Raw genomic sequence first — 24083 nt, forward strand, 5'->3', positions numbered from 1 at the left:
TCGGTTATGATATCAATAAAGACGTAAAATTTGTAACATTCAAAAACATTTTACGTTTCTTTCATGTACTACTAACCGAATAGCCCCAATAGGACATTTTGTTGCTCTGTCATCATCAGTTAAGTGTAATCATGTCCATGGCACAAAAGCACAAGGCAATCTAGATGCGTGTGTGTCACTGGGCTACCTAAAACATCACATACATGTGACTCGTCAGAAGTGGTCAACATCTCAACAGTATCTCAATTTACAACCCACAACACACAGAAGATAAAAGAGGGGTCATTGTTTACTTTGTGGACAAAGTGGCCACATCGAAGAGAGAGCCCAACCCCGGGAAGGAAGGCAGCGACTGAAACAAAGCCATAACTTTCCCTCTAACAGCTGAGCGATAAGGCAAGGCCACTGAACCGAGTGAAGTGCTCATAAAATGTGTATTGCAGACTGTCTCCAGTGTAGTCTGGGGTTAGCAGGGAGAGAGAGATGAGACGAGCCTGGAGCAGTGGAATATCCGTTTTGGAGGGGCGCTAGCGCCTCCTATGTCCAGCTTTGAGGGTTTGTGTAAATACAAACATTGTCCAAACACAAACATTGAATGCCATTGATAATGAATGGCCAGTTGAGCGTTTGTCCCAACACGAACAAATGCCATTGATAATGACTGGCCAGCTTTGAGCGTTTGTCCGTAAACACACATTGAAGACAAAGGTGAGGAGGCAAATTCTGATTGGCCGGAATGAGATGCGCCCCTCCCTTCACACGGGTGTGATTTTTTTTACTACTTGGTTGCATGCCGTGTTGTAGCCTCCAGCCTCCAGTGACGTTCCCTCCCACTGCGGTTCAGAAAAAGAACGCTGCTTACCATTTTATGCACATTGTAAAAAAAAAAAAAAAGTGAAGGTCCGCTAATGGTCTAAACTAATTTGAATTTAGCAACGGCAAAGAAAATCCAAGTTTAAACGGTTGGAAGCCGATTCCATTTTCGTGACCGACACATCACTAGTTGTACATACAAGATCATACACCGAAGATAGGTCTACTCTACATTGTAGACCTATCTTCGGTGTATGATCTTGTATCTTCAGTGTAGAGTAGACTCTTGTAGACTCACACTGTCAGAGCGAATCGCCTTGCAAGCTTGTAGATCGACTATTTGTGTGCGACACAGACACGCAACTAACTAAGCATAACTCAGGCTTGTGTGTGTGTGTGTGTGTGTGTGTGTGCAGACACCACCAGACTCCTCTCCTAGTCCTCACTTGCTTTACCTCCACATTTGAAGTTTTGAACCTAGAAAAGCAGAAATCAATGACCCCAAAGAGATGAAGTGGGGTAGCTGAAGGACCATAGCAGTTACTGAAATAGGACCAAAGTGTAGCACACAAAACTCAGCTTTTTCTCTTGCTCCTTTTCCTCCCACCAAGTTCCTGTCTCCTGCTGAGAATACAGTGCCACCAGAAGGCTCCTCTCATCGTGATATGTTTGGGCTACATACGGCTTATGATTATTAAAGGCTCAAGGAGGACACCCCCCCACACCCCTCTAAAAATAACATTGCCAACCGTTCTGGAATGGAACAATGAGCAGAAACAGGTAAATTCATCCCACATGGGGTGCGTTCCTCCCCAGCCTGCTGCCTCGTCTGATGCCAGCTTCATGGCTAATACTGTGTTGCATAGCCGCATCGACACCTTATTAGAGTATATAAGGGCACCCGAGTTCTCCTTCCATCCACTTGCATTAAGTTGCTCAAAAGCGCATGAGGCGATTTCACTCCTCCTTCCGTGTAGGAACAGAGTGCATTCTGGGATGGATTGGCCCCAAACACATCAACGCGCTGCCGTTGAACGTGCACAAACGTGCACGAACGAGCGTGCTGCCGTCGTGAACGTGCACAATGATAGTCAACGGACCAGCGCGTTCATGTGTTTGGGGCCAGGCTGCCATACCTTCATTCGGCCACTATGTCCATTTCGCCTCAGGGTTTCCTCTGGGTGCCTTCTCTATTCATATATTATATACTCTATGATCGACACCCATGTAAAATGTAAAATAGGGATAATCAACAGAAACTTACACTCAACCGTGTCGTTCACTGGCTTCCAATAAAACAGCGTAAATCTATGTTGTGTCCGAGCATTGACATGGTAACACCCACCTGCCTCCGATTGGCCTACCGACCCTGCCCATCTTGACTGTCCTCCGAGGTGGATATAGCTATGCTGGATAGTCAGATGCGAGGTTACTCCGTGGTGGGAAATAATACAAGTACGGTATGATACAAGAAAACTGTAACTTGTAACTTTTATTTTTTGTAGAAGAGGCAAACTAATATCGTTTATGCAGTTTGCTTTGATCCGCGTCTCGGAGGACAGTCAAGACAGGCAGGCAGTGTCGGTAGGCCAATCAGGGGCGTTACCATGTCTATGCTCAGACGCAAAATAGATTCACGCTATAAAACAGCGCTGAAAACTCACCACAGGAGACCAAAGGGAGATGAAATGATCACTTCTCCCTTAGACAGGTGACACGCCCCTCTTTTCCTGCTCTGTACATAGTGTTTTAAACAGTTTTTATATTTTGTGTGTGTGTGTGTGTGTGTGTTTCGATGTGCAGGGCGTTGCTGAAAATGAGCACATGTGCTCAGCTACTTCCCTGGGTAAATAAAAAAAAAGAAAGGTACCTTTCAAAACCTATAGAAGTCAGCCTGGTACAGACGAAGGGGACACCACTGTATGTAGCCTCAATTACATTTTGTAACTATTTTCTGCAATGGGATGATAGTTTTATTTGGTGGGTATATGAGCTGGTTGTTTATTGGTAGCCTATATTAGCCCAATATTGGCGTTATGCATTTCACTTGAATAATGTTGTGTGCGCACGTGCGCGTGTGGAGAAAGACAGTTATTTAATGAAAGTGAAGATTATAACGTCCTGTATTGGTAGCCTATATTAGCCCAATATTGCCGTTACGCATTTCACTTGAATAATGTTGTGTGCGCACGTGCGCGTGCGGAGAAAGACAGTTATTTAATGAAACTCAAGATTATAACGTCCTGTCTCGCTGCCGCGGCGCCGCCGTGCGTGTATAGCCTGTGTGTGTGTGGGGCGTGGCGAGAGAGAGAGGCGTGGCGAGAGAGAGAGATTGTGGCTTCCAGGCGTGCGTGTGTGTGTGTGTGCAAGCCAGGCGTGCGTGTGCGTGTGTGTGCAGGCGTGTGTACTCGGCAGTTGGCTGGCAGGCGAAAATAGCCAAAGCGTTCCGTGTAATCGTAATATGTAGGCACAAACAAACTACAGACAAAGTACAATGTTGATGGAACTAAGAGATTCGCTGAGAGAGCGATATTTTAAATACAGAGATTTAGAAGGAATAAGCAAAATCGTGAGGCTACAATTCCTCTCCCCTTCCTCGTTTCTCTTCTCCTGCGGGAGATCAGAATGAGATTCTGAGAGCTAGTGTGGGCCTATTAGAAGACAGGTTTGCGAATTCTAAGCGAGTCGTAGTGTGTGTTGAATGGCATTTGAATGGCATTTGTGGGCTTGTGAATGAATTTTCTCACATGTAATTTGTGCTCACTTGCATAGACCTGGCGAATTTAGCGTGGTGAAAGGGCAACAGTGTTCTGGGGGTGTGGGTGCTTCGGGCGATAATGTTTGTAGTAAACAAATGCATTGCCGCCGTGAGTGTGGACGGGAGGCATCTTTGGTGGCACTGCAATGAACATTTTTTGGTGGGTGGTGTCGAGTGTTGGCGTTCGGCGCGATAGGAGGAGATAGGTCCCGGACACTGCGAAGGTAAGTGTGTGACGTCACTGCCGTGTGAGTGTGTGTGGGTGTAGTGTGTAAGATGGTGTTGTGGGTGTTGCAATAGCGACGTAGCTGTTGTGGCTTTGGGTTTCTTGCCATGTGTTGGGTACAAGTTCTCTAATATATAATAGATGGGACCATAGTGTTGGATGGACTGACAACGATGGCATTTGGCAATGTAGATGCCCAACTGAAAATCTGTTAATTCATAAGCTATGAGGCATTGGGATGAAGTATACATTAAGCCAGTGGTTCCTAAAGTGGGGTCCGGGACCTGCAGGGGTCCTTGAGGGAGTTCCAGGGGGTCCCCAGCTAAATGATAGTTCCCTTATGGGTCTGTAACTGAGTGTGTACAAATGGAACCAAACGGACCCCAAAAGGTCCATTTGGTTTCATATGTACACTCTCAGAGTTAAATTAACAATGATTTTACAATTATAAATTGGGGGTCCCAGAGATATTAGAAATACTATTAAATGGGGGTCAAATAAACAGGTTGAGAATCACTGCTAGAGCTGTATAAAATATTTTCTTATGGGGGTCCCTGGCTGGCATATCTGTTCACAAAGGGGTCTGCAGGCTAATGAGTGTCAATTTGGGGGTCCTTGACATGAAAACGTTTGGGAACCACTGCATTAAGCTTCGCTGCTAATCCAAACAGAACTAAACTTGTCAGCATGCCAAGGCACGCACAGTCGCACACACAAATTCAGACACATAGTACACAGATAGCTCAGACCACTAGGCTCACAGCTGACAGATCTTTAGAGACTGATGTTGTTCAAGTCTCAGTCAAGCATTGACCCATTTCCTAAATGTCCCTCCATCTCCCTCACACACACACGACATATACAGTGACATACAGTATCTCCTCCCTCTGCCCCCTCCCCCAACACAAGAGCCACCTACACAGTAGTGCACTGCGCCTCAGAGGCTCAGACTGTCTTGCTCAGACTTGAAGCCGTCTATCTCCGTCTCAGTCTGGGACTAAGGGCAGTCTGTTGTTAATGACAGTGTGTAACCTGATCCCCCCCCCCCCACCCCCCCAACTGGAGCTGCTTCCCTCTCTCTCCTTCAGCTCTCTCTCACATTGTTCCAAACCATACAGCCAGCTGCTACTGACAGCCAAATTACTGCGTATGTGTGTGCATAGAGAAATGATTGCTGTCGGAGGACTATTCGGAAGACTATTCCCCCCTTCCCTCTCTCGCCCCCTGCGTTCTGAAATGTGCAGGGCTCTGTGGGCAAATTATACATGTTGTGGTTCTTAGAAAGAGCAGCTGCGGAAGGGATCTGATGAGCAGAGGCCAACTTATATCTGCTCCAAAAGTACTAATGACTTGGATGAGGCCTCTGGTATGGAGGTTAATTAACAGCCCCTCAGATGCATCTCAAAGGACTGTTCTGCAGTTTGCTGAGCATATTATATAATCCTATATTAAAATAATGTTTTGCTTTACGACTCACTTGAACTCAATATTAAGTAGTTTAATAACCCATTCACAAGTTACCTAACTTTACATTTCAATTCAGAAAGGGAAAAATCAAAACACACAAATAATTTCAAAGCACGTTTTTTAGCCCCTCCTGTATTCAGCTATTATTGTAGATTTTCGTCTTACAAACATTAAATTCCCATTGACAATGAATGGAGAATTTACGTCATATGTACTGATGATGTACGATGATAAGAGCACCCCTCACTTCACATGAGTGTGATTTTTTGCTAACAAATGATGACCTAGACATAGTCTTGGCTAGATCCGGCTTAAAAAAAAAAAAAAGTACAGACTCCAGGCCATTATCCCACAGTAGGGAATGTATTAAGAGGCCAGATAAACTCTTAGCTCGGAGGACTAGGTTACCACAGATAGCCCAGATTTAAACAGAGCCACCAACCCATTGGCAAAACATTGACAAGGCCATGCCATAAGAGACAGGTTGAAGGGGATGGCTAATCAGAGAAGGTTCTGGGTGACTGGCTATCATCAAGCTAGTGGTCTGCACCTCAGAACAGGAGACCCAAGAAGAACCCCTGGTGCCTGACCCACGTCCCAGTGCAGACTGACTGACGTCCCACTATCTGACCGCTATCAGACAGCCTCTGGGAAGCAAGCCACTGAGCACACCAGGCGCCTACAAAAAGCAATCTGGACTCAAAAGGCAGGAATCAGATACAGGGCGCCGCAGAGCACTTCCAGATCACCAGCCAACCACACAAACACAGCACCACAAATGACCACATTGTCCATGGACCAAAATGCTGCTTCTAAACCAAGCTGTGATTTTTTTATTTCAATATTTTCTCCATTTCCCAATCCTGTTAGAAAATAGTTTCATCCATGGCAATTAAACAATCAATATTCCCAAACATGTGTGGACTGTGTATTCATACTCTAGTTCACATCAGCAGACCACCACAATTAACACAACCCCCATCCCATTTTAATAATACAAGATTTGCTCGGTTATATGTGTAAGACTTGGTTGGCACTGCGGTACAAATTCAAAGGCTGTTCTCTTCTGGTGCTTAAAACCATATAGAATTAAAGAGCACTGCAGAGGCTGAAAGTGACCTAATGATGCCATGGGGCTGCTGCTTCAGGTGCCTAGGTGCAAATGGCATGGTGCCGGTTAACACCAGAAGACCTACTAGTTAACCGGCAGTGCCGGCACCATGCCATTTGTAGGCCCTACACCTACACGACATGTGAAGCACTTTTAACTGGCAGTCACCGGGATGGCCCATGGGTCTGGGTCAGGGAACAGCATCAATGAGGAGTTAACCATTCCATGGAAGAAGTGGTCTTGCAAAAACACTGACAAGACAGCCTCCAATTAAACCTAATAATTTGATTTAATTTTCTGATGTATACGTTTCTTACTATATGGACACTGGAGAGTCTGAAATTATGTAATGATTGAATTTAAAGTGTCAATAGTATGTTTTATATTATTTTTTACTGTAGTGCATAATACTTAAACTAGATCTACTACTAACCCCCCTGCTTAGTATACTATAGACTAGAGGCCTACTATATACACTTAAACTTCATCGACCCCCCCCCCCCCACCACACACACACGCCTTTTAATCAGGGCAATCACCTCTGAATGCCTTCAGTTTAGCATTACCACCTTTCCTAATGAAGTTTGCACCCTCTCACCAGTCAGTGCTAAACTGCTAGCTTCACCTTTAGATTTGCCCTGCTGTCTTATCACATTACTAGACCTATTTCCTGTTGCACTGTTCTGGGGACCTAGTATGAATCCAATTTGAGACAAGACCTGTCCCCAAATAATTTTAGATAATGGCACTATGGTGAGTTTATGGTCTGAGCAGAGCTCAGTCTACATAATATATTCATGGCACCAGCTTTCTCTTAAACCAAGGCAAGATTTAACTGATTACTCCACATGCAGACTAATCAATGTGTCCACCAATGTCGTTAAATATTCATAAGGTTCTCCCCCTCCCCGGGTGCAGGAGCCATTGTGATGCTTAGTTCCCTGCGTGGGATGGAGAGTAGACACGATCAAGCAGGAACGACCCTCCCAATAGTGTTGGCATGACAAAGAACTACAAAAGTGACAACTAGCTGCAATGTTGTCCCCCTGATTAAACGTGAAAAACACAAAAAAGTGACCATGAAAATAAGACAATCCCACGCCGAGTCAATTTATTCGACGCAACGAATACATTTCTCTATCAACACGTATTATAGGAAATCGTTTGAGCATGCGCTACACCCAAATAAACTATATTTTTTAGCCGTTCCAATGTATTGGATTTGGAAGCGACCAACAACTAGAAAACAAAGTATTGTAATATATAAGCTACCTAGTAAGTACCTACCATACGATTTGTAAAGGATTTGAAGGGAGAGGTTGAATTCCTTGAAGGCTACTTGAAAGACTTTCTGAAAGAATAAATGACACTTCAAAGACTAAAACAAACGTCCCAAATGCTGAATAATGATTCGCGTACCCAAACAGAGAACTGTGTAGCACAAACAACTGTGCTGGGAATTCCCACTTTAAGTAGGGGGGAAAAAGCTTAAACTTACCTCGCATTTAATACTTCGATGCTTTATTAAGGGTCCGCACAGTTGTAGAAGTCAAACTACTCTGCCATCTCCCGATAATTCACCGACAATACCCTGTTTGTTTTGATGTGTAAAAGCACTGCCTGCGTTCAGAAAACATTGTCCTTCGCCAATTCGACACGACGTGAAGAGATTTACTCTACATTCATAATCCAAAGTTGATCCAAAGTTGCGATAATGTTACTTCTTCGGCGTGTTCCATTGGAGATCGCAAAAGTTCTTCTTGGCATAATAGCACACGCTCCGTGTGCTATTACCGCTCCGGTTGTGCCTGCGTCTGCCTGGCGCTCTGGCTGCGCTGCGACGGCCGAGCGGCTGCTGGATTGAAGGAGGAAGTTGCCTTGCAACTCACTGTAATTAGAGGACCATTACCACATCATTTCCTCTGCGCATGATCCACACTCAGCCGCTAGGGGCAGTGCTTTTCAAAGTGTGCTGTGAGTGTGGACTCTGGGGGACCGTCCGCCACTCGGCCAGACAGTGAGACAGGTTCCAGCCAGGCATGGGGACCGGGGTCCACCCACCGCCAAATGTGGTTTTTGATTGATCCAATTCCAAATTCCTCAGAGACTCTGCATTCTCTATAGATCCAAACATCACCTACATAATTAACCTCTCCATCAAACAGGGACACAGGTCCGGGTCCCTCAAGATTTCAAACTCGCCAATTAAAGTAACCCCCCCTACACTTCTATGACAAAAAAGAAGAAAAAAAAGAAAGAATCATAGCCTGTAAGGGAAAACATGTACTTTGATGTAGGTACTTTCACTTATTTACAGGAGCCAGATTCAGATTTCTTAACGGCGTTCCACATTTTAGTGGCAGGAGCAAAATTAATTTAACCCCTTGTTTGAGCCGAATCTGGGTTGAACGTGGTTTGTGGAACTCCTTCTGGTGTTGTGATTATGGACTTAGTTGACATTAAGGAAGTATTTTGACAGGTTACGTACATGGGTATCTTATTGGTGTAGCGATTGTTGTAGACCAGGCCCATTGCAAGTTGCTGTGTACTCTGTCGCCAACACTAAGCCATTCCAATAGGCAGGGGTAAGGTGGGTTCTGGGAGTAAAGGCCAAGTACTAGCCTGACCAGTTTGTTTTAGGATGCCTGGAGCCTTGTATTTAGGGCCTTTGAGCTGCTGTGGTAGACTACCATGAATGAGGTCAAGTCAAAGAATCCTTGTACGAGGGCTCCTGTTAGGGTCTTCAAAGTATTTTTGCTGACCAGTGAGGTGATATATGTACAGGAATCTTGTTCTTTGGTTGACTTTTATGATTACATTGGTAGTCATTGGGCCGGGGCCTGAGGGCACACCTTAGCGCACAGCCGCGGACAGAAGAAGCTGACGCCCAATGTCATTCCGGCTTTTTAGACAGCTGGTGGATGGAAAAGAAGCTCCACCTCCGCGGCTGACTGACGTGACGGACAGATTCCCGGAAACGCTCTCCTCCGCGTCAGTCAGCCGCGGGGTGGAGCTTCTTTTCCATCCACCAGCTGTCTAAAAAGCCGGAATGATGTCGGGCGTCAGCTTCTTCTGTCTGCGGCTGTGCGCTAAGGTGTAGCTGTGCTGATTCTGCCACAGGAAAGCTTTGCCTCCAGGATGGAACCTATAGGTCCATGACCTTATGCAGACCATGAGACCACGGCCATCTTGCATTTATAAGTTAATGGCAGAGCCGCAATTTGCCATTGACAACCTATACATCCAAACAGAAAAGTACTATCTGATTGTATTAAACAACGTCAAACTCACCAACGTTGTACGAAAAGCTTGAATTATCCTCTTTCTATCAGCAAAGTGTTTGTTTCATAAAAGTCTACCGTAGACATGTTAGGAGCTATAGGCTGCTATACTGTCTGTCAAGAAATTCCTTGCAGGTGATTATTTTTGTGTCAGAGTTTGGAAGCGCTCGCTTCCTTTCTCACCTGCAAGGAACTTCTCGCTATCTCTAAAATACACTATTTTTAGTCAGGAGCTGCTGCCTCAACACTCACACCAAAATGATGCATGTGTGGGATTTGGAATATATGCTTGATTTATTTATGTACATGGAAGATAAAACTTACCACCCACTGGACCCTGGTCTAAAAAGCAATAATTTTGGGTGGCTGGTCCGTGTTTTTGAGTAGTGCAGCCGCAATGCACATGCAGTAATGCGTGTCCCTGGCTGGCTGGCTGGCTGGTTGGCTGGCCCAGTCTCTGACTGGGTCTGTCCATCATGGAAATAGAGTTATAGCGTTTGTTGACCACCAAGTGTCACTGTTGCGCAGCAAACACACACGCACACACACACACACACACACACACACACACACACACACACACACACACACACACACACACACACACACACACACACACACACACACACACACACACACACACACACACCAATAATTAATTAATAAATACAAAAACTTTAATAATAAATACCGCATGAAATAAATAAAAAATTTAAGGAAATAAATAATAACAGTATAAATAACAATAAATGAATGTAGGCCTATTTATTTAATTTGAGTTTTTGAGTTTTTCATTGCAGTATTTATTATTAAAGTTTTTGTATTAATGAATTATTGGGCTCTAGACTTCCATAGATGGGTCTGATATTAACTGAATTCTGCCATACAAGTACAACGAAGCAACCAGAGGTGTCGCCGAAAAGATGAATGGATTACAGTATCCCAAGCCGTGCATATCCACGGATACCCGGCCGAAGCCGTGCATATCCATGGCTTCGTGCATGACTATTCCCACTATAGGCTGAGGAAGAAATGCCACTTGACAGTTTTCAAATCAGCCTCATGATGGCGCTACAACAGGCTAAGACACATACCCTTTCTCTCATGGGGCCACGGGCTCCCTATTTAAATGCTTTTCGAATTTCAAATGAATTGAATTATTCAGCAAAGACCATAAAAGACCTCCAGGAGGACCTCCCCATGAGCTAGAGAAAGGGTATGTGTCATATACATGCAGTGATTGAAATGTTATGGTATAGTATGAACTTGGCAAGTCTAGGCAAATAAACAAAAAACAAACAAACAATCACACAACAGTAACAGTAACACTATCATATCTGGTCAATAATAGTTCTACCCAATGGTGCCAGTTCTATAAACCATTCCTTAAAATAAATAATTATATATATATATATATATATATATATATATATATATATATATATATATAGTTCTAGCCATTCCATTTCTATTTCCAACAAGTCCATACCGTTCTACACCTTCTAGTTCTATTCTGAAAGTTCAGTCACACAGACCGTTTCTACGGCAACACAAAACCAAGCAGCAAGCTCAAACTGAACTGAAGTCAAACACTCAGAGCTCTGTACGATCTTGTTCCTGGTCGTTGTTCAAACTTAACTCCGGGTATGTAAAAGGCGAACGAAGTAGCTATAAAGTAATTGTGTGAATTTGTTGCTGTTTCTAACGTAGGTAGAAACGAATCCATGGCTACTTTCATGTGATTGGGAATGCATAACTGTTTTCTATCGATAAATGTGTGGTAGGTAGCTAATGCTAGCAAATGAAAGTTAGCAAGATTAACAATGTGCTGGGTTTTGTTTTCCATTTTTAATAGAAAACAAACGTCAATGGACATGAATTCGGATTCGGAACTTCCACCGTCAACATATGGCAAGTACAAATAAAGCGTCATTCATTCAGCTTTGGGTCATGTTGCTGCAGGTGGGGGGGGGGGGGGGGGCTACTGGCTAGCCCTGGTCCTGAGGGGGGGGCTTGCCCATAATGGTATCGTGGGCTATATGGTGGAATGTAACAGATTGACATAACTTCAAAAATTACGATGAAAGACTTAATTTATTATCTCTTGAAAACAGGGTCTCCTCCTGGCATTGGGGGCCAGACATCTCACATCCCTGGATTATCACAGGGGGATAGTGGTCCTGAGGAGAAGGGTCGTGGCCGCAGAGTCGGAGTCCTGGAGACAGACTCCCCATATGTCAAACTTGCAAAACAAGGGGGACTGAAAGGTAGCTATGATCCTATGCTTTTTCAGTTGTTAGGGTACTGTCTGTAACTCTGTATATGGTTTAATGTTGTTATTTCTCCCTACAATATAACAGATCTTTTATGGCAGGAAGAGGAGGAAGTAGTTGATTCAAAATCCAACTCATACAGAACTCCAACATCAACATGGTACACAGATAATAAGCCAAGGTAGGACTTTTATCACGTTATTCTCCACATTGTCCAGTTTCATGATGAAGGTGAAATAATACTAAATATTAACAATAATAAATTACAATATAAAGGATTGTTTATTGTTTCAGCTTGTTTCAAACAGATTGAACAAGCAAGAGTGAACAAACATTAACAAAATATGTAATTAATTGTTCACTACAAACTTCATGGGATCAGTCTAATAAAAGGAAGGGCTCTTCTATACTAGGCACCCTCCTGTTTCTGCTCAATACTACTATTTTCACAGAAAATAGCCGCTCTATTAGCTCACAAGTTTGTAGATGGGCTATTCTCACTGAAAGTTAGCACCAGAATAGGGATGCTAGGGTTTAAGTGGTTAAAGTGAAGGCTATATTACTTTTCCATCAGCCTAATTAACAATGAAGAGAAGAGAGACACTGGAGCCGTTCAACAGCTACAAGCTCCCTTTGGGGGAGACAACAAGTCCGTTTGGGAGCGGAACAGTGATGGCAAGGAGAAGGTAAACAGAATCATGTGTTTGAATATCATAGTCCCTTGAGCTGTCGTTACAGCTATCTCATTTCTCAAAGCCTTAGTTTGCTAAACCTCATTGCTTAGCGAAATGCCTATACTGTTAACAGTTTCCGTGCCGCGAATGGATTACTCCAGGTTAATGTCGCTGCCATAAAAGACTTACGCGACTTTTGTTTTATGTGTTTAATCCGCCGTAATGTAAACAAAAAAAAGAAAATTCTTTTTCGCCGCTTAGGAAGAGAGGAGGTGCATTTCGTGTTGACAATGAACCGGAAATCGTCACATGCTGTGAGCTGCTAGGGCTTCTGGGAAATTGAGGCCAATGCAAACGCATTGGGTTCAACGCCTCATGGAGGCGGGTCCTGTGCTGCCTCTTCTCGGTGTAGCAAGATGGCGGGTGGTTCGATCGTTCATAACAAACGGGGGGAGCTATTTTCGCTCGATTTTCGCGGATTAAAAGCCCAAATAATTCAGCGTGTGCTCTAAAGGTAATACAACAATCTCGGCAGTGAAGGGGGGTTGATTAAAATGCGGGTTAATCGTAAAAAACAGTCAAACTGTTAATCTGCCCATGTTCACTTCATTTAATAGTTCAGTGAACTTCAGTCATGGGCCCTGTTTGTCTCAAACTATTGCATTATGGCCAGTTGTCTTGTTCACAAATTGATCGTCAGAATGAAAGTCTTAGGTATACCGGTAATATTCTGTGCGCGCACCTCTGGTCGCTAACCATGCTTTTTTACCGTCCCTTTCTGACTCATTGTTTAAAGTGTGGCATAGAAATGGTATTCACTCCTTCAAAGATCTTTATATTGATGGGTTATTTCCGACCTTTGAACAAATACGACGCAAATTCAATTTACCCCAATCACATTTCTTTAGATTTCTACAGATACGACATTTTTTAACACAACACACTGCTTCATTTCCAAACATACCTCCCAACTCATCAATGGAATCTATATTTCTACCTGACCCATTGCTCAAAGGAGGTGTTTCTATTATTTATAATTCTCTCTCATGTTTAGATAATAATGCCTCCTTGGAGTATTTAAAAACTGCTTGGGAAAACGACTTAGGAATATCTATCACTGACGAGCAATGGTCTACATCTCAAAAGTTTGTGCACTCTTCTTCAGTATGTGCCAGGCACGGTCTTACACAGTTTAAAAATAAAAATATTTTTTAATACGAAAAAAGGTATACCGGTAATAAATAAAATATTGTTCAGGACCAAATGTACTGAATAATACAATAAATAAAGGAATATCTTGAGTCTTGAGTCTTGAAGAAACTTAAAACTTAACAGCCAAAGATTTGCAAGCATTTGGCTGATATATAGTGTTATATTTATACTCTGTAAACACCAGATAATGGTTTTGTTGTTACTGGCTTTCCCCAACAGCAGGACAATGATCCTAACAGCCAGATGGAGAGGCTATCCACTCACAGTCATGAGACCAGCAAATTCAGGAAGACGTAAGTTTCTGTTTATCACAAGATGGCGCTGTTGGCTTTGTTTTACCCTATTATTCAGACAAGGTATCTTCATCTCAATTTGCCTACCCATGAAACAGAATAGATCTATTTTACCAGATAGATTTTAATCTACTGGCCTATGCTCAAATAATGTTGTATCCATAATTTATTGAAGAGACGTTTGTAAAGGCCTATATCATAATTATAATAATAATTTGCCCCCATTCCTTGGGGTGTTTTTTGTCAATCAAACCATTCAGCTAGCCCCAACTTTGCATAATATAATATCATATATGATTGCACTCATTATCCTAAATGGCTATAATATTAAAGTATATATATATTCTGTCATTAACTACTGAATGCAAAGTGACATTTCTTCTATTAACATTTAAGATATCAATATAATTTCAGCTGTATGGAAAACCTGGTGATGAGAGGCTAAATTTAATGACAGCACCAAGACATTTTATTTGTTTTAGAACATAAGTCCAAGGAGGGGCACGGTGGCACAGTTGGTAGTGCTGTCGCCTCACAGCTAGAAGGTCCTGGGTTCGATTCCCGCTGGGGACGCTGTGGGCACTGGCGGCGTGTTCCCTCCTCCAAGTCATCGGTGCCCATACCCGAGGCGGGGGTTGGCGATAGGGACTTTCTGTGTGGAGTTTGCATGTTCTCCCCGTGTCCCCTAGGGTAGATACCCTCACAAAAACATGCCGTAATCCTGGTCTCTAAAACTACCTCCCCCTGGCCAGCCGGGGCGCCTGATGGAGGGGAAAGGAACTGGTCGGAATAACGTGTCCCTTCCACGCGCTACGTCCGGCCGGGGAAATTCCCCTCTGGAGGAGGCATGAGGTCAGTCCGCTGCCCCCCCAGGTTGGCAGAGGAAGTGTAGCGCCCAGGATTACATTAGATAATTGGCACTGGGTGAAAAGAAAACTGGGTTACAAAATCGTGGGATAAAAAAAAAAAAAAGAAAAAAAAAAAGGAGGCGGCATGAGGTCAGTCCGCTGCCCCCCCAGGTTGGCAGAGGAAGTGTAGCGCCCAGGATTACATTAGATAATTGGCACTGGGGCCCCTTTTCCACCGGTTGGTTCCCAGTGGGAACCGGTTCAGTTCTTTTTGGTTTTTAGTCCATGAGCCAGAGCTCCAAAATTGAAACGTGAATTATGAATTGAGTGGGCAAAACCATACCTATATTAGATTGTTATCACCATTAAACTCCCCCAATTGAGTACTTACACGAAGACAATGATTTATTGTATTACAAATTTTACATTTTTAAATATGCAAATGAGGCATTATGTAGGAAAATATGCTAAATAATCAAAAACGTGAAAAAGCTACTACTGTGGAAGGTTTATCATGTTTATAAACAATTTAATATAGGGTATAGTTTGCCCACCAATTTTGGAGCTCTGGCTCATGGACTAAAAACCAAAAAGAACTGAACCGGTTCCCATTGGGAACCAACCGGTGGAAAAGGGGTCTGGGTGAAAAGAAAACTGGGTTACAAAATCGTGGGATAAAATTTAAAGAAAAAAAGAAGGAGGCATCAGGTCAGTCCGCTGCCCCCCCAGGTTGGCAGAGGAAGTGTAGCGCCCAGGATTACATTAGATAATTGGCACTGGGTGAAAAGAAAACTGGGTTACAAAAATCGTGGGATAAAAAATAAGTCTAAGTCAAGAGACGAGACCATACATAGATCTGGATCAACATGATTCTGATTCTGACATTACATTTTTTACCGTTATTTTACCAGTGTCTTTTATGAAAATGAAACCACACAAAGCACTCTGGCTTCTAAACATAGGCAGATCATGTGCAGCAGCAGTGTTTGATTTGGCCCTTTATTGCTCTGTGCAAATGTTCCAATATCATTTCGTAAAATGTCAATGGCCTGTCCAAATTCAGCATAATCTATCTAGTGCAAGTTGCAGGTTTTGCACGTATTCTACATTGTATCAGGGGATGGAAGTACACATGTCAAGGTCAATTGTAAATGTTTAATCAGGAGGTTTTCAATATCCTTAATTTTTGTTTGTCCTGTTTATTTGATTCTGTCAAACTGCCTTTAAAACGTTCTCCTAGATCCTACAACAAGAAACCAGTCCCTGTCAACATGGCAAGGCTCTTGAGCTTTGGTTATGTAGATGAGGATGAACCCACCAAACATAACAGTGATATTACTGTTATGCCTTGTAAGTATAGCTTTATGATGGTGATTTGAGATCTAATTTTAAATAAATATAAATACAAAAGTAATAAAGCATAGTCATCACAATATGCAATCAAAATGTACGACTGGCCCTGATATAATTATATTTTAAATTACGTAGCATATTGACTTCATACTTGACATTAAGATCATGAAAATAAAAGCATGAAATTATAATTAAACTACTGTTAAAGGTATATTCAGTGATTTTACTTAATTCAATCTCACTCAATGTTTCCCGTTTAAAAAATAATAATCCTCCCTACTATAGAATGTGCTGACCATATAAGTTCCTCCATGTCAAAAAACCCTAGTTTCGGTTTTGGTGGCGGGTAGGAAAGCCTTCATTTAATCATGATTGTGTGGGGGCGGGCCTTGGTGCACGTGCTGTTGGCCTGTTGCACTTCCTCCCCACTGTAGAGCGTGTGCATGTGTTACCGGGCGTACTGGGGGGGTTCCAAATCACTGAATGCTCCCTTAAGGTTAGAACTAATGGTGATATGCACCTGGACAATTCATTTTAGAAAAGGTATAATTCATCATGACTTGCATTATCTGCAGCCAGCTAAGTGTGTGTGTGTGTGTGTGTGTGTGTGTGTGTGTGTGTGTGTGTGTGTGTGTGTGTGCGTGTGTGTGTGTGTGTGTGCGTGCGTGCGTCTGCCAGCAGAAGATTTGAAGACTGGTGTATGAAGATGATAGCCACCCTGCCCACCCGAGTAAAATTGTCATCATGACATGCTTTGCAGTATTCAACAAATATATCCATCTTCCAGTAACACTCATTCACTTGAAAGATTTTGTTTCGGATATGATCCACCTCTTTCTGTGCACTTAGATCAACAAATATACAGTAGGACATTGGCCTGACCAGTGCTCCAAGCAACCTAGATTCTATCTCCTGGCTAGGTAAAAGTTAAAGGGTAAGTGTGTGTTGATCAGAGTTAGCGTCATAATCCGTCATATCATCAAGCAACAGACCCATGTTTTCTCTTGCCTTCCATTGTGTCTGATGTTTTGTGTTTTTGTATTGTTTGTTTTTAGGGCTTTTAGTTTCTTTCGGAATTAAACATTATTTTAATGCATTGTTTTTGATTGGGTGCATGTTTTACTATTATTCCTACTGCTGTAGGCATCATCATTTTGTTGAGCTCATTAGAAATGTACAGTAGTTTAAAAATGCTTACAGCACTTGCAGTTGCATTTTCAAGTATCTTATTTGTGGTTCATTCATCTATCAATTTCCTAACATATTGTCTCCAAACAGAAAATGGTCAGGAAAAAATGTAATGCAGATGTTTAAAGAAAATAGTTAATTTTAAGTTGTAGTTGTAAAGGGATGATTCACATCACATAAATAGAGTTGCTGTTAGAACATTGATTTCTTTTTTTAATTGTCACTAGGTGTGATGTTATTTTTTGTTGTTGCATACGTACCTTTGGTATAAGGTATGCAAGTATACTATACCATGTTATGTAATGTTATTTCTTAATGACGCAAACCTCAAACGTTCTTTGAAACAGTTGTATGTAAGAATGTCACTGTCTGCAATGTTGCTACCTGCTTTATTCTGTACATAATGTGTATGCGATCATAAACAACTTGAACATAACATACCTGAGTGGTATCAAAGTACATAAATATGTTTGCTGATTAGTTATTAAGACATTACCCAATGGAAATCCCAGCAGCATTGGGTTGTTTTGAAGCCTGGAGACATGGTTTGATGTTTAAACAATAAACATACACCAAGGCTTATCTTTGAAACTGTTTACCATTTGAGACCTCATGTTGCCATTTGTTTATTTGAGACATGAATGATTTTAACTGGCTGCGGGCAGGCAGTACTCCTCCTTCTGCAGCCAATCAGTCCAAAGAAAGGACCGGCAGTCATATATATATCGGCTCTACAGCATGACACAACTTTTCTATTCTCACCAGCTACACTTTTGAAGACATTTCAATACATTGCTTTCTGAATATCCTATCCAGTCATGAGACCAATTCTAGTAAACTGCATGGGGACTGATCCCATTGAATATATCAAGTGAGTATAAAATCTTAGCATATTATTTGTGTCTGGCTTTCTTTTACCATTTGAACCTCAGTATCCATATTGTAAGGGTAACTACAAAATTATCGCCTGTTTTTGGAAAATATATTTGCCATAGATGGAAAACAGTATACTGCTGTGGATTCCCAATGTCAAGTTTTGTGACATTCTCTTTACTACACACTACAGCAACATCTGGAGATGTTCATATAACTAAATGGACTTGTATTTTGCTGTGCTTTGACATATTCTGATATGCTGTGTCAAAGACATCAGGTCCAGGTACAAAATCCCCATTTGATTACAATGGAAGAGGATATTCTCTACCACTTCAGCCTAGGCACCAAGACCCACAATCTTCCTGAGATGTTTGGAGATATCAAGGTTTGTGAGAGAGAGCGAGAACATGAAATATGTTTCAAAGTATCGCCAGCAGAAATCCTAGAAATCTCTCTCTGTGTCTCTCATAGTTTGTGTGTGTTGGTGGAAGTGCAAATCGGATGAAAGCCTTTGCCCAGTTCATCCACCAAGAATTGGGTCTGCCAGGCAACAAAGACGAAATCAGTGATGTCTGTGAGGGAACAGATCGCTACTCCATGTACAAAGTAGGACCAGTGCTCTCTATCAGTGTAAGTATTGCAATGCAGTTTTTCCACATAACGGGGACATCCATTGTATACATTGCTCATGTTTAAATCAGAGGTCAACAGCATTATGTCGTAATGATCAATCGTGTGACTCCTGTTATAAACAGTCAATGTAAGTTGTGTGCTATGTGTGGGTTTTTAACCCAATTGCTGTTTCTTCTTTCCAGCATGGCATGGGTGTCCCATCCATTTCCATCATGCTCCATGAGATGATCAAACTTCTACACCATGCCCATTGTCATGATGTGGTACTGTTTCGCCTCGGAACATCTGGCGGAGTCGGTAAGAACATTGCTTAATCTGTTTCTGTGGGGATAACTGGGGGCTGGGATACACATACCGGTATACAATATTTTTGAGTGGTGCAACCACTCCTACAACGAGAAATGTCCGTGTGTCTGTGTTTACCCATGCACCTATGTGACGTTAATGAGCACCAGTATGTACCAATAGGGGCCAGTAGGGGCACTAGGGGCAGTAGGGGGGTTGAGTTGTTAATTATACAAATGAGAAAAGAGATATTAATAATTACTGTCAATTTACCCATTATTTTCAGAAACATAAACTGCAGTTCATCTACAATTCACTATTTGATTTTTAAACAAAGGGCTTGACATTAAGGCTTGTCCGGGACAAGTATTAAATCTTGCCGACGAGGTCAGTCTGGTAACCGTGCACGCAGTGCGCGGATAGGACCGATCTATGGCTTGTGTATTTGGAATACATGAAATATATGTAAGATCATAGACATTCTAATCCAGGGCTATTAACTTGCAAACTTAGAATATTCACCTAATATTCAAACTTGTATTCACCAAGTAAAATCAATTTACAGTTAGTTGATTTAAAATGTAGGCCTATTTGTGTGCTCTGGACAAGTGACTTCTGTGCCCGGACAAGTGAATGGGAAATGTACTTGTCCGAAGGACAAGTGCCTCAAAATGTTAATGTCAAGCCCTGTACATTATACTACCTAATAGTAGTATATACCCTGCACAAACAAAGTCTAATTCTGCCTGAGCAACATTAGACTTCCAAAGAGCATTTTATACCAATAGCGTTATTCTCTATTCCATTACTCTCAGATTTTCCATTACTCAACGATCTTGTCATTTCTAAAGTAATGCTAGAGTAATATAATACTAATACATTACAATACGATTACATTGCATTACATGGCAATAGAAGTCACTGAAAGTAATATAGCTCATTACTTTTTAATGAGGTCAATACTTAACATATATTACATTTTAAAAGTAAGTTTGCATGCCCTTTTCCAAGTAATCTTGAGTAGAAATTGGCAAAGCTATTCTGAATCACACTGGTCTGGAATCCTGTATACCGTACTGTACAGATACAAGCACTGTGGACAGAACACCATGTCAGTTATTATCTTCTTGATGTTCTCCCCCATTAGGCCTGGCTCCAGGGACAGTGGTGATCACAGACAAAGCAGTGGACTATTCCTTCAGGGCTCAATTTGAGCAGGTGGTCCTGGGTAAGGTGATCACCCGGAGCACTCAGCTGGACGATGGCATAGCCAATGAGCTTCTACAGTGCTCCTCGGAGCTCCAAGGCTTTCCAACAGTGATAGGGAACACCATGTGCACCCATGACTTCTATGAAGGTAAACAGCAGGTCATCCTTTTACATACACGCACACACACACACACACACACACACACACACACACACACACACACACACACACACACACACACACACACACACACACGTACGCACGCTCGTGCACACACACACACACACACACACACACACACACACACACACACACACACACACACACACACACACACACACACACACACACACACACACACACACAATCCAATTAATTTCTAAAGTTACACAACATGGAGTTAATTTAACACTCAGAGTTAAATAATTAACGCTCCAGACTTTACCATGCATGGAGTGAGTGATCCACTTGCTGGTGGAACGCCAGCTAGATGGCATCTGGCTCATATGCTGATTGCTGCTAAGATATATTAACCTAACCTCTGCTGTGTCTCTAGGACAAGGCCGACTTGATGGGGCGCTCTGTTCCTTCTCACTTGAAGAGAAACTAGAGTACCTGAGGAAAGCCCACGAGGCCGGAGTCAGAAACATTGAAATGGAGTCCACAGTGTTCGCTGCAATGTGTGCAGTCTGTGACCTCAAAGGTAATCTTTCCAGAACATTGATACTTAACCACTTGAACCCTAATTCTTGGCCTATTCTTGGCACGTCATAATGGCAAAAACATGCAGATCTACAAGCTCACAACGTGACACGACGCATGTTGAGAGCTTGTAGATTGTTTATTTCAGTAAAGAATGTTGGTGTAGATGGAAAAAAGGAGGGTACCAAGTGTACTGTAGACCCCTGGGGGAAGTATACTGTAGACAAGAATTTAAATAGTTAACCATACAGAGGCATCACTACTGACTGACAAGACATGTCCTGCTGTCAGGGAGTTTACAAATACAACTTAAAACACAATTCAACATTTTGGTTTTAAGATGTTGATATTCATTTTGTATTCATCCTTAGGACCCCAAATCACACCTTAGAAAGCATGATTGTCTATTTCAAACAAAGGGTTTTTTGACTGGGGGGTCATATTTTGACAGCAGGAATTGCCTGTCATAATTTCACTGTTTAACACTACAGTATTGGTTCAAGTTACTGACATCTTGTATTCTTTTTTCATTCCTCAGCGGCCGTCATCTGTGTTACATTGTTAAACCGCTTAGATGGAGACCAGATCACCACACCTCATGATGTTCTGGTGGAGTACCAGCAGAGACCTCAGGTCCTGGTGTCTCACTTCATTAAGAAACGCCTAGGATACCTACCAACTCCCCCAGCCTTAACCCTAGAACACTAAACTTAACGTTTGTCAAACCATCACTAAACTGTAATATATTCCATAAAATTATTTCTCATCAAAATATATGGAAGTACAGCAATACATGGCAACTTGAGATACTGTTCTTTAATATTTCATCAGGACCATTTACCAAAAGAAAACAGATATCATGGGGGGGCAAAAAAAGGCCATTGTGTTTTTTAACTATCACTAAACTCGGGTGAAATTCACACAAACACCTGCCTGTAGAAAAAAACAGGGATGTGGACAGGGCAACAAACCTACCTTCTATGATGTCACTGAGCATCATGAAGATACTGAAAGACCCACCCACCTCAGACATCAGCAACATTATGAAAATCACCTATGTTTAGTGTTCTAGGGTTAAATAAACATTTATGACCCCAGCAATAGGGTGAATTCAACAGATGTTATCATTATAGTGCTGTAAGAAACAACAGAATGTGTATATAGTAATGACTGATGAATATGTAGATAAAATGTAGATATATGTAGATAGCTAATATGTTCTTATGTGCATTACTTAGTTCCCTACATGGTTACTGTAAAAAGGATATGTGATGATTTGTGATTTATTTGAAGCTCAAAGAGTGTATGTTACTTACCTGTTATATATTGTATGTTTTTATATTTAATATGTTGCTTCTTATGTAAGGTGCTATGACTGTAATTTAAAGTAAATAAAAGGTGTTCTATACAATATTAACTCCTGGCCTCTCTTCCTACACTGTATTGAACTGAAATCAGGTAACCAAGTGTACTTGTGATTGTGTTTATGACTTTTGCCACATTATGTTAATTATATGGAATAATTGTAGTAATAGTAAATCAGACATGGATCTGTTGTGCCCTATCATTTCATATTAAAATAGGCCTAGTTCTGCCATCCACTACAGCTGACATGATGCAAATAATAATAAATAGTCCATAACCGGGGATGTGTGCAGTCAAAAGTATAAGTTTGCAGACATTGGGTTACAAAGTAGTATACACAGTAGCCTATGCTTAATTAAACTTTGGGATACCAAGTTTGTTGCAGTCTTGCATGTTAATAATGACATTGATTGAGCAGGTGGTAGGACAGACAGACGAGTTAAGAGATCAGCTTGGGATGTGCACATTAACAAATGAAATAAATCCTTTTCTTGAGGCAGGTGGTCCACAGACCGTAGGTTGGGTATAAGTTGGGTGATAACAAGACAACAGCCGTCAGTGTATTCCTCTGACTCGATCTTTAGGCTACTGTACTATGCCTAACCATGGACAGTTAAACACATTTAACATCTTAATTTGCATTCACATTTTACAAGAAATTCTTGAACACAAACAATAGTATATGCGCAAACTTGGAAAGCTCCACAACAAGTGCTTCAGGATACAGATCACGGTTACAGAAAGCATCGTCTTCTCCGTATATGGCAAGTGGTGACTGCCAATTATTGCAGACACTGAACAGAACTCTGCCGATGCCTTAACTCTCGGATTGGGCATGCCTGCAATCTGCAGGCCCCTCACGACTGATTTATGGACATTACCGAGGCTTCCAAATATGAACACAAGTAGTTTACATTTGTAGCCAAGTTGTTAGCATCCTTAAGACGCTGGTACTTAAGCACCTTGGTAAGGAATGCCTCTTCGAGACTGTGGTCAAATGTACATGCCACTTCCAAAATGATCATTTCTCTACTGTCCTCATCAGCAACAACAATATCTGGTGTATTAGCTGTGACATCTGAAAAGGCATAATTTTCATTATTGCGCATGAACATGACAGTTGAAACACGTGAGTGCTTATACATTTTGGCAGATGATGAAACATATGAATTTATGTCCTTAGGCTTAGCTAATAGGTCAACAATTCTGTCGTGCCTAGCAATGTACAATCCCTTATATACATAGCAGCCATTAAGAAAATGTGACAGTGTTTCTGTAACTGGAGTGTGGTCATGATGCAGACAATAAGGAGGAAACGTGTTAGGGTACCACAGAGAGAGATTGAGTCTGGTTGGAAGGACCTGTAATCTGGCTTTGACTGTAAAGGTGACTATATCCTCATCAACTGCATAATTCTTGAATATTGTATGAGATACGGTGTGGTCTGCATCGGGAAGCTAGCTTCCCCTGTAGTTTTAAACCAGTCCAGTGTTGTAACATTACAAGGTACATCCG

At 41.9% G+C, this 24083-nt stretch overlaps 3 protein-coding genes across 3 annotated transcripts in view; 2 read left to right on the forward strand and 1 right to left on the reverse strand.

The window, feature by feature from the left end:
* Positions 1 to 8222, reverse strand: part of LOC310867139 (activin receptor type-1-like) — a 28697-nt gene extending 20475 nt beyond the window's left edge. Inside the window, exon 1 of the mRNA XM_083776967.1 lies at positions 7874 to 8222. The gene's annotated coding sequence lies outside the window, so the exon portion shown is untranslated. The remainder of the gene's footprint in view (positions 1 to 7873) is intronic.
* Positions 8223 to 11205: 2983 nt separating this feature from the next.
* Positions 11206 to 17494, forward strand: LOC310867145 (uncharacterized protein C7orf57 homolog). Its single transcript, XM_083776975.1, has 8 exons — positions 11206 to 11300; positions 11512 to 11567; positions 11771 to 11923; positions 12017 to 12110; positions 12504 to 12615; positions 14035 to 14108; positions 16197 to 16306; positions 16991 to 17494. Coding segments are annotated over exons 2-8 (588 nt in total). The 5' UTR covers positions 11206 to 11300; positions 11512 to 11524; the 3' UTR covers positions 16993 to 17494.
* Positions 17495 to 18540: 1046 nt separating this feature from the next.
* Positions 18541 to 22230, forward strand: upp2 (uridine phosphorylase 2). Its single transcript, XM_083776974.1, has 6 exons — positions 18541 to 18758; positions 18845 to 19003; positions 19189 to 19303; positions 20439 to 20648; positions 21058 to 21204; positions 21742 to 22230. The coding sequence occupies exons 1-6, from the start codon at positions 18630 to 18632 to the stop codon at positions 21909 to 21911; spliced, it is 930 nt and encodes a 309-aa protein (XP_083633100.1). The 5' UTR covers positions 18541 to 18629; the 3' UTR covers positions 21912 to 22230.
* Positions 22231 to 24083: the final 1853 nt, after the last annotated feature.

This window comes from Protomyctophum parallelum, assembly GCF_964188405.1.
Source record: "Protomyctophum parallelum genome assembly, chromosome: 11".
Lineage (NCBI taxonomy): Eukaryota > Metazoa > Chordata > Actinopteri > Myctophiformes > Myctophidae > Protomyctophum > Protomyctophum parallelum.